General features: G+C 43.8%; 1 protein-coding gene across 1 annotated transcript; it reads right to left on the minus strand.

Moving 5' to 3' along the window:
• Positions 1 to 1,438: 1,438 nt before the first annotated feature.
• slc5a3b (solute carrier family 5 member 3b) lies at positions 1,439 to 6,999 on the minus strand. Its single transcript, XM_060039451.1, has 2 exons — positions 6,859 to 6,999; positions 1,439 to 5,193 (listed from the first exon to the last, which is right to left on the minus strand). The coding sequence occupies exon 2, from the start codon at positions 4,927 to 4,929 to the stop codon at positions 2,812 to 2,814; it is 2,118 nt and encodes a 705-aa protein (XP_059895434.1). The 5' UTR covers positions 4,930 to 5,193; positions 6,859 to 6,999; the 3' UTR covers positions 1,439 to 2,811.
• Positions 7,000 to 12,167: the final 5,168 nt, after the last annotated feature.

The raw sequence follows: 12,167 nt of genomic DNA on the forward strand, positions 1-12,167 counted from the left end.
GTCTCCCGTTGGGGGCGAGGGTGGGCTGGGCTTGGCTGGGTGCACGATTCTCAAGGTAAACATTGTGTTTGCGCGTGTGGGTTTGGACTTCTTTCTCAATCTATTTATAGATTAATGTAAAATGTGCATTAAAAATATTTTTTTCATTCTGTTATCAATGACATGGTATATTTTCGGGGACGACTGAACTCGGGTAACCTATGACCACGAGCACTGCGGGGTCAGCGATCCGTGGTGATGTTTTCCGCTATTTAACAGCTCCCGTGGTTGTCTATTAGCTTTGGCTAAATAACTAGCACATAACCTTCCATTTAAAAGAAGGGCCACGCCATCCGTTGTTTTTTAATGTGCTGAGCCTGCCAACACCACTGTGCGCAGCGTGCATGGCATCCGTGAATCTGGGGTGGCAATCCCAGGTGGATGGGGATTCAATTACCAACCAGAGAAGACCAATAGGCCTGTGGTGCTTGTCCACCACACCTCCTCTATTGAGAGGACTCAAGAGAATTTTTATAATGTCTAACTTACCCTATATTGGATTAAGAATCGTTTTTTTTATTTATGTATGTATGCCATACTGCATGAGAAACGCTGTGAATTTTTAAAACCCAACAGTGTATCCTTTTTAAAACATTTCAAGATTAATTACGAAGCAAAGATGGACCGCCAACAGAATAACTAACATTCCAGTGCTCATATGCGGTCGGAAATGGAGGCGGTGTGTGCGGTCTTACATTGTGATAGTAGGCTACCTGTTGCCCTTAAGATCATCCGAAGTTACCAACCTTCCACTCAGTTCTAAGTGCAAACAAAGAATCCCGGTACCGCTGTTCATGTGTTTATCCAGAAAAGAATCACATGCAAACAATGTTGAATAGGTGTGTTTCTGTGTGAATGCTGGAAGGTAATATAATAATAAACAAGTTAATGCCAAACATGTAAGCAGAAGGCTACAGTTAGGATCCATATATTAAGCTCAACTAACAAAACATTTCTGCAGAGGACGTTACCTTCACTGTTTAAAATAGGAATTTCTAACGCTGCATATTTTGATTATTGCACCATTACTCAAGGATGGGGTGTGTTTAATAGCATAGGGCCACCTGTAGAGGGTGTGTTTGTTGGCCTCCGTGTTATTCAGCCAACTCTATTATGTCGAGTAATAGGTTTATAAACATGTATGCACGTGCACAATATATGAAATAATCATTTAACATTTGCTATGAATTGGAACCAAAGCTATGCCCTGGCTTTAAGTAGGCCTAGAAAAGACGCAGTAGGCTTCGCTGCGGTGATAATAAAGAGATATAGGCCCACTCGGTCGACAGGGGCTTGAGATGTCGGATCGTCCGATCTGCATGCGATGAGGCGATGAGGCATATATTATTATATATGATATATATAATAATAAATGAGAATGAAAACCACACATGCACTGTTGTGTTTGCAGGAACTTTATTGAGCTCGAAAAATAAAATCCATAAAAAATCATATATTCTCAACAAGACAAAACTACTTCATTTAGTTATTATCAAACCACTTTTCTTTTTATTAATGTATTCTTTGTTGGACATTAGACAGGATAAACCTCCCATAGAAAGCCTGTATCTTGTAATCCGTGTGTGTGTGTGTGTGTGTGTGTGTGTGTGTGTGTGTGTGTGTGTGTGTGTGTGTGTGTGTGTGTGTGTGTGTGTGTGTGTGTGTGTGTGTGTGCGTGTGTTAGTTGGTGGTGAACTACAATAAGCCTATATTAAATATCTCTTGGTGTTGACCAGGGAGCCGGAAATTCACTAAACAACATCTTGAAAACTCAAAAATTAGCTTCCTTTTTGTTCTTAGTTTCGTTGCTTCAGCAATCCACACTAAGACACGTTTGGTAGGAATATGCACGTGAAAAATGTGTAATGTGTAGTGTTAAGCCACATTAACAGACTTGAGATGAAAGTGTAGTGAACATGAAGTGCAATACAACATGAAGACCAATATAAATATATGGAAAGATATGGCATGTACATTATGTTATTCACATAGGAAGAACACCAAATATTTATAACACATTTAAACTCAAGCAGTCTGTAACAAAGCTATTGGAGTAAGCTGGGAACTATATTTGTAAAGATTCATGAAATTCACATTTGAAACAATGCAACAAGATAGATTAACTCTTCCAATATTAGGGTGGATGAATGTGTCATGATCGTGTCATGATCTTAACAATAAATTTGATTTCTACAATCGTCTTTCAGGCCCAAAAAACAGTTAAAGATTGCCTAATCTGCTGTATGGACATAAGCATTCCAATAACATGCCACCATACTCCGGAAACGGAAGAACACATTTGTTTCACCTAAATGGATTCTGAGCAAAAAGGAAACAGAAACCTAGATAGAAAAACTTGAATTAAGTAGTGTGTCTACATAAGCAGAGAAATACATTACCATACCATAGTATAACAGTACGATACATACATAATTGATTAAGCAAAAAATAAAGAAAACAGTGCATAGCTCAGATAAGGCAAATATTATAATGAATTTAGTACAATTGAAAACAAATCCAATTATAGTTGGACAACAATAAGCACTGTTCACGAAAGTTCACGTTAAAGTGTCCTTTAAAGTCGACCAAATTACATGATACTAATAAGCTTATAATCCTTGTTAAAGAGCAACAACAGACAAATATAAACTGTAAATATTACAGCGCTTTTCAAACCTCGGAAAAGTTTAATTGTGCATTTTTTGATGAATCTACGGATCCCCGAACTCAAACACAGCGCAAATTTGCCTTTTAGTTCAGTGCCCACTAAAACTATAGTGAGAAATAAACAAACATGAAGACCCCCAAAGAGCAGACGCAAAAGAGACCCACGTTGAGAGTCGCCTTAATCCGGGGTGGCTCGTACAACATATCCTCTATGGTCCTCTCGTCCTCCTTGGTCAGTTTCTCCTCATTCGGCGCTCCGTCCTTATAGCCACAAAAACAGTCCAGGAACATCCGATAGTTGCTTCGCTTCCTAATCGCTTGGCTGCCATCTTCTTCTCGGTCCAGCTTCCTGTTGTCGATGTGCTCTGCGGGCGTGGCGATCGGGTTGGTCTCCGAGGTGGGGGTGGCGGGGTCGTGGTCCGTGGACCGCACCAGGAGTTTGACGTTGGCCTCATCCAGGCACCTGTCGTTGCGGACATCCTCCGGCAGATCTTTGTGGAGGCTTCCGTTGCCCTGCTTGTCCGTGAGGCTGTGGGATTCCTCCAGACCTTTACGGGGACACTTCAGCATGCGTCGCAGGCCCCACAATGTAGTGGTGCGCACCTGCTCCTGATCCGGGGGACTGGTGCAGAGACTGACCACCACGGCCACAAATCCCGAAATCCAGAAGAGGCCGGCAGCGATGTACATGTAGTGGACATGTTTGATGAAGAGGGGGCGGTCGTCTGGCAGGTCACAGCGAGGCTCCCTGTAGATGAAGGCAAGCACCAGGCGGAAGGTGCCCAGGGTCAGGCCGGTCATCCCACCCCAGAACGCGCCTCTCTCGTTGCAACGTTTCCAGAACACGCCCAGCAAAAAGAGGGCCGCAATCGGGGGCGTGAGGTAGCCGGCCACCTCCTGGATATACAGGTACATCTGGCCGCCTTGCATCTCAATAATGACGGGAACCCAAGCAATGCTGATGGCCACCATAAATACCACAAACATCCGGCCGACCACCAGCAGCTCTTTCTGGGTTGCGCGCTTCCGGGCGGTCTGGTAAATGTCCAGGGTGAAGATGGTGCTGGCACTGTTGAAAATGGAATCCAGATCACTCATAAGAGCCGCTATCATGACAGCCATCATGAGTCCTCGGAGTCCAACGGGCATCACCGCCATGACCAGGCGCGGGTAGGCGATGTTGGAGCAGCCGGCCTTAGAACCACACACAGCCAGGCAGTGCTCCGGCCCGATGCAGGCTATCTCATCTGTGAACAGAATGCGGGAAATCATACCTGGAATGACAATGAGGAACATGGGCAGGACCTTCAGGATCCCGGCCATGAGAGTGGCTCCTTTGGCGTGTGCGATGTTCTTTGCGGCGAGAACCCTCTGTACGATGACCTGGTCCGCACACCAGTACCAGATAGAAGCTGGGGTTTGCCCAAGGAGGAAGCCTGGCCAGGGAATGTCTTCGTCCAAAGGGCCCCGAAGGAGGCGCAGGGAGTTTGGCTTGGGCTCGATGCGACAGGAGGGGAAGTAGGAGAAGTTGCCAGTCGCGAGAATGGCGGTGACGTTGGGAATCGCCTGCATGTACTTTGTCCTGACTCCATCCAAACCACCGACCTTGATCAGGCTGAGGATGGTCAGGGTGAGGGCCCCCCCGATCATCAGCACAGCCTGAAGAGCGTCGGTGTACATGACGGCCACCAGCCCCCCGGTGATGGTCAGCAGGGCCGTCATGCTGACAAGCAGGATGATCGACAGGTAGATGTTCCAGCCCAGGGACTCCTGGATGAAGAGGGCACCGGCGTACAAGTCCACAGAGAGCTTGGTGAAAATGTAGAGCAGCACGGACAAGGTGGCAAAGTAAACCTTCAGCCTGTTGCCCCCGTAGCGCTTCGACAGGTACTCGGGCATGGTGTAGACACCAGAGTGGATGTACACGGGGATGAACACCCAACCGAGGAGCTGCAGGAGAAGGAGTGCGTTGAACTCCCACGCACCGACGGCGAAGCCGCTGGCCGCCCCCGATCCCGCGAGGCCGATGAAGTGTTCACTTCCTATGTTGCTGACAAAGAGGGACGCGCCGACCACCACCCATGTCATCGAGCGGCCGGCCAGGAAGTATCCACTCACAGTGCTGCGATTGGCCTTCCATGTGGCAATCAAGCCAATGGAAAGCACCAGGACAAAATAGAGTCCCACCACCACAATGTCCGCTGCCTCCATCCCAGGAGCCATGACCTCAGGTGGCTCGAGAAGCCTTGGTTATCAACAGAGTTAAAAAAATATGGTATTTGAAAAAGGATCACCGATGGCCAATTGGGAGGATCTGTTAACAGGGAAATGCGCTTCTTTGGTTTGCTGTCTGGATGGGAGCTGTGTCATCCACTGGCGTTACAAATTCACTAGGGGATGCTTCAGGAGGAGGTTATCCACTGCACTGAAGTCTAGATTTAGAGGATGACGCGGGCTTCTTGTCTAAGAAACCTAGAGTTAACATTCCTGCAAGACAGCAAAAACAAAGAGAGCTTATTAGAGCATTCGAGTGGCGTGAACCCCATTGGAGAGGTCTGACCCCCACACAAACAAATGTTACACTGGACGCCTGTCATCAGACAGTGCGAGTTGATGAAATAACTTAAGCACAAGTGGCAAGTTTGAAAAGTGATTAGGTTTTATTGCAAAGCGTGTTATCGTACAGAACTCTTATTGAAATCATACAGCAGGTTGGCTTGTCTTAAACCGTTCGAATGATTCAGCTCTTTTGGCTGATCTTATGCCTCACTAATGCAGTATTATGGCCTTGGACCACAAAGGCTTTCTCTAGTAACCTTTAAAGCTTCCCAACAACAGAACAAATGCCCCCCCCCCACCTCTGTTAGCGCATCAAATAAGCCTGCTAATGTCACGCTACAGGATCAAACACCTCATTTAAAGAGTAAGAAAGAAAAAAAAGCATGTTACTGAGCTGAAACATCACCTACTTCAATGCAATGATCTAAAATACGGTTATACATCTGCAGATTCTTGCATGTCTAATTGTAGGCAATTATGCAGGCAAACAGACTTGTATGTCGACACACATGAACCAACTTGTCCCTTAAATGTATACTGGTATAATAACAACTTCTAAATAACAGTCATGATATGAATACTAATGCTAGTAGTTGAAATTCATGCATGGTTTAATGAAGAGGAAGAGAAATTAGCATGAAACATGGTGAATTATTATGATAGAATGTATATTACACAGACACATTACACATTTGAGTTGGGTTCACTACTAGGAACCATTACGATATTAGAGAATATAGCCCAAAAGGATTTCTTCCCATCTCATTCACCAAACCCATGTAGTGTTTTTTCTGCTGAAAAAGGGTGTGCTAGATGTCTGACCAGCAGACACAAAAAGAGGAAACACCACGCACAACTATAACTTCATTATTACATCCACATTGCAGTAGGCCTACTCGAGCCCCATCTTCTTGACATTGGCGAAAAAAAACAAAAAGAGGCCTACTTAACACTTTCTAAACACCAAGAACAACTTCTTTGGTTATTAATCCTTAGATTATGGATGTCAAAATTGGGTCAAGAAGAAGGCACTACGCAGTTATTTCCCCTACCAGCAGCACTCCAGTGTTTACCAAACGGTCCGCACTGTGCTTCATGTTTAAAGTCACAGGCCGTCGTTTCTGCAGTGTCATTTTGACAGGTGAATTGTAGTATGCATTACAGGAAGGCTTAAATTGTCACTTTACCAACAGGTATACATCGCTGCGCATGGTACGCATGAGATTAATCAGGAACCTTCTAGGCGGATCATTCATTCATTCCCCATTCATTCCCCCCGCATCCTCGTCATGAGCGACATTTGTTAATAGCATTTACTGTTCTATTCTGTTTTCTCTGATCAAGCGCAACGCATAAAAAACCCCACAAAAGTCAAGGTCAAAGCCTACTCTAAAACAATATCTCCAATGTACGTATCATCACCGTATATCTCTCAGCGGACTCCATGGGCGCATTGATGTCTCTTGCTATATTGAGGCCTAAAAAATATAAATAAAAATAAAAATATACACGAATACAAATGAACGTGTAAGCTTGCTTTCCCAACCCCCAGGTACAGATGTTTTCCGACAGCAGAACTCATAAGATACTCACCAGTTGTGTGGTTCAATTGGAGCTGTTTCCACTGGCGCTCATCGGTGTCAGCAGCCCTCCCACACCCGAAGAGAAAGACAATGGCTTCCTTGACGCTCCGCGTTGCGTCCACGTATTTGCTGTCGAGGGGGTCCAAGTCTGGTTAGGATTCACAGGAAGAAGACCTACCAGGCAGAATGTCGCTTACAGTTGTTTGTATACAGAGCGGCTGCGGCTGTGTGACTTCGGCTGTCAGCGATATACAGTGATGTAGGCGCTCGTTACCACGCCCCTTCCACGTGGTCCGCCGACGCGCTAGGATGAAGGCTCCAGACGCGCCAGTAGATTCAAGACGCGCCAGTAGGCCCAAGACGCGCCAGTCGTTTCAAAACACCCCAGTAGGCTCAAGACGCGCCAGTAGGTTCAAGACGCACCTGTTTCATGGTTCAAGAAGCACCAGTATGATCGCTCAAGTGCACCAGTATCATGATTCAAGAGGCGCCAGTTCGAAGCCCACTGGGAATGGGTCTGATTCCTGCAGTGCAGGAGTGTTGCCTTGTCCCAAAAATGTCTGTACATGCGTAATCTAAATATCAAATGCAGCAGCAGTATGCTTAGTTTAGTGGAGTTGTAGTTTAAGAATGTGTAAAATGATGGAAATACCACACAAAAAAAGATGCGTCGTTTGATTTAAAGGATCCTAAACTGGTTTCAGGGAGACGCTTTTAACAATCTAGATTAATCTACTTTAATTTGGGATGGGCAGTTTTTCTCTTGATTTAATAGTAACGTAATCAGGGCCAGAGAGAGTGTTAGAGAAGGATTAGGCTTTCAACAGTCATGAATGATGATTATATTCAAATCAGAAGGATCAGGTGTGCGTGAGTTCAAACGGCGGTTCCCATTTTAATATAGGGTTGGGGTTTCTTCCATGCGTGGTCTCAAGTTCAACCACAATCAAATGAGGTGCACTTGCAAAAGCACTTGCAAACAGCGCGATGGTACGCTCTGACTGAGTAACAACTAGATACAAAACGAATTGAGAAACATTCTAATTGAAATTATTCTTAATAAAGAATACATACAAATAATTGTAGTATTTTTAGTATGACGTTGAGTATGATGTTTTTCCCATCATTGGGAAGTTGGCAGGTTAACTTTATGAGACTTGCAGCAATTTCGTTAGAAATAGCCTAAATGTAATTAGGTGAAAGAAACATCTAGTAAGTAAACATGATTTCTGTCCGAGCCTGAAAACAAATTTTTTATAATGGATTTTATTGAGCAAACCTTATTCTCAGAAACTTAGTGATATACCTTTAAGGGACGACGACGACGCTTCTTTGTACATTTCCATTCATTCCTTTTGCTCGGAAACGTCACCTTATTGAAGACTACATTTCCCAGAAAGCCCCTCTTTGGGCGCATTACTGGTGCGACGGTCCCGTTTCCCTCAAAGAAAAGGGCTGCATTGGGAGTAGGGCTGAAAGAATGACATTATTCACTTTAACATAAGATCGTTTTAGGTTAACCTTCGATATGCTGATAAATGTTTCTTGTTAAATGTTCACAAGACGCTGTGTACTGCGTTGCCTAATTCATGTGTGCATAGACGATTGTGTTTATTTATTTTACTTTCTAAGTTCTGCAGACACCTTTAATGCTGCTGCTGAAAACGGGTCGTCTTTCTTATGCATTATCCAATACAGAACCCATGCATCTCCAACGCCATTAGTTGTTTAAGTCAGAGCTCAGCTGAATGTTGACCATGAGCTCAAAATAATATGAACAATGTGCACCACTACAGGTTTCGATGATGAATGGAAGGCTGCCTTCCTGAGTCATATATTCTCTGGTGTGTGCGTTGGGTGTTTATAGGATTGCATATGTCATCTATTTACTCCCAAATTGAGGAATTTTGAGATGCAAAGGGATTTATAAGAGCATAGGACATTTGACTAGCAATCACTCAATTTGAGCCCTATTATATTTGTAACATAAAATTGAAATACATTTGATCCAATACCTCAATCTCGAAGCTGTGTTTTATTTTATATTTGGATTGCAAACAAAGGCAATGGAGTACAACTAAAATAAAATATTTTCTTAAAACATGTTTAAACCTTTGAATGAGATTAAATAGAGGTTTTGTCTTTAATGTCATCTTGGGTGACTTCTGAACAGTTAACAGCGTTTTGCAGTTTAGTTGAATAGTTCATAGCACTGTTCAAGGTGAATGATCAAATGCTGAATCCCACCGGGCCCCTTCAGTGTCCTGGGTCTCCATTTCTCCTCCTCCTCCCGCCTCCCACGCAGACCTTTGGGGTGGAAGAAGCTGTGCCACTGCACTGGTCTCCGCCGCCAGGAAGCAGAAGATGCTGGGCCATGCTGGGAAGGAACTGGAGTGTCTGTGAGCAGGCTGATACTGTTTGCTTATCTTTGTTTTGTTGTTGCTCACGTTAGACTGCTTTTGCTGATAGTCCATTTTGACCTATTCCTCTGTAAACAGCGAATTGTACATTCCGGAACCATAACCTTGTGGAATAAATAACACGCATTGATAACAGCAGGATCTATCTGGATATATATTTGCAAGCATGTATTATTGAGCCCAAAGGAAATAAATCAGGTAAACAAGCTGCATGACAAGCAAGGAGAAGAAGAGAAGGAGTGAGGAGTTATGCTTTGGTAAGAAAAACAATGTTTTTCTGTTTCAGAAAACATGAATTTACTACCGTAGGATTTCTGTACTTTCATGTCTCCAGCTTATTATTACTGGCTGGTATCTTCTCGACACTCAATCCCCGGCTCCTCCTAGCCGAGTGTCGAGGTGTCCCTGAGCAAGGCACCTCACCCTGACTGCTCCCGACGAGCTGGCTGTCGCCATGCATGGTCGACTCCACCGTCGGTGTGGGAATGTGTGCATGAATGGGTGAATGTCAGGCAATATTGTAAAGCGCTTTGGATAAAAGTGTTATATAAATGCAGTCCATTTACCATTTGCAAGGACAAATATTTTATTGTTTCGACATTCACTGTCCATTTCAGCTAAATAACAACGTGTATCTATCGTGTACGTGTCCTATCTTTCTCTGTATTGTTGTTTTTGGAGTATTTGTATGTATGCATGTATGTACTGTACTGTTCATTTGTATCCTTTTTGTTTTGTGTTTTTTGTAAAGCGTCTTTGGGTACCGAGAAAAGCGCTATATAAAACCGATGTATTATTATTATTATTATTATTATCTCCATTACTATTAACCTGAAATTGACTCTGCATTGACACAGCTAGGGGAATCCACTTCCATCCTCTCCATGTTCTCTTTAATTTCTCCCTTAAAACCTCAAAGAAAACATTGACACTAAATCCCACTAAAACCACAAAAAGGAAATCCTTAATAATATCTAGTCGTGTATCGTAATAAATATTAGAATACTAAATTGCCCAACACAGCTTACCTTACCCACCAGTGCTGTGCAGCATGTTGGTCTAGGAGTGGACACGCCACCTACCCATGCACAGCACACCAACCAGGCGGAACACCTCACAAGCTGCATGCCTCAGGACATGCTGCGATGGGGCGCTTCCCTGCTGTTTAGCCCTTTGGCAACCAGAACTGCTTTTGGCAACCGGGAGGCTAGATTTGCAAAGACAGTCCCACTCATTCATATGAGTTACAAGCTGCTCTTTCGTAAAGGTTTTGTTACATTTCATTGCCGTGCAACGCAAGCTCTCATTATGTGTTGCCCTTCCTTCAACAGCTGGGTTTCCTGTTGGGATGTCCAGGCTGTTACCAGTGAGCTCAGCCTGTCCAGCCCGGGGATGAACCTTGTGAAGCAGGCCAATAAACTCAAGTCCTTCCCCTACGCCCTGAACAATGAGCCACTCTCCTCCATCACCCTTAAACTCATCGTCAGTCCCTTATCTCAAATACTTTACACAACACCCTCCTACCCTTCTCTAAAAACGTTGAATCACCATGCGAAGGCTAAATGCACAATCTTTTCTCAATCAAGCGATCGGTATTTCCAAATACAGTTTCATCTTGGTACCTCTTGACAAAAGATTCTAGAAAACCAACCTGCACCCAGTTCGGATTCTGATGATAAACAAAAGCACCATCAGGCGTTCTGGAATGAATGGGACCTATGAAACCTCCTCTTGAATAAAGAAATTCAGCTCGACCACATAGCAGGCAATAAAATGGAGAATGTATTTCCTCCACTTATACTTCCTCCTAGATCCTCAAATAGACGTGCCATCGCACGCCGGGGCCGACCCCTGGGCGTGTGATGCCATAGGTGCCTACAGTCAAATGATGTGGTCACCAAGGGTAGGCTCCCATGCTCTATCCGGCATCAGGAGATACGGTCCGCACAGCGCCGTAAGTTTTGGTTATTGGTCTGCAGGTTGTATAAAAATAACTAAATAAGAGTCTCTGTGAGATGTTATGTATAGGCCTATATAACTTATCTATATATATATATATGTATATATATGTATGCATACATACATGTATTGTACTGTATATGTATGCATGTACTGCATGTACTGCATGTATGTATGTATGTATGTATGTATGTATGTATGTATGTATGTATGTATGTATGCATGTATGTATGTATGTATGTATGTATGCATGTATGTATGTATGTATGTATGTATGTATGTATGTATGTATGCATGTATGTATGTATGTATGTATGTATGTATGTATAATGTTTACTTCATAAGCCCTAATGTCGTTCATGTAGTTCAATTAGATACATGCGCTCCATCTAGTGGTATGAACTTGTAATCACTCCTGCCGTTATGACCAAATAATTAACCCTTCGTAACATGGCCTCGATGTATGGCAGGAAGGCTTAATAACTGCCTTTCTTTGCTGCGAGAAAGAGAAAAAGGGTCTGTACTTCAATTAAATTAGTTCTACAATGCTCTTAATAAAAGATTTTGTTTGTAAAGCGTGTGTTACAAAGTAGGGTTAAAGGAGTTGTAAGTAAGGGATATTTATTTGTTACAATAAGTGTAGAAAGCTCAAAATCCCCACTGCCCCCCTCTGATAGAGTAGGTGTTCTCCCACTGCCTCCGCTCTGCAGAAAACAGAAGGAGGGTTATCTGGCATCCCGTCCCCACTTTATCCAATCAGGATAGAGAACTCAACAAGGAGGCGGTCCCTTTCACGGGCAGGCAGCAGGACGTCAGTTTTGACGCTGCTCCACCAAACACTGCGAGCGGGGAAGAAATGGCCGAAGAGAATCAGTCCAAGGTGTTGTGGGCGGTGACCCCATGTGGACAGTAATCTGATTGGCTGAGGGGGTTTGTAGGT

The sequence above is a fragment of the Gadus macrocephalus genome, chromosome 20, assembly GCF_031168955.1.
Source record: "Gadus macrocephalus chromosome 20, ASM3116895v1".
Classification (NCBI taxonomy): domain Eukaryota; kingdom Metazoa; phylum Chordata; class Actinopteri; order Gadiformes; family Gadidae; genus Gadus; species Gadus macrocephalus.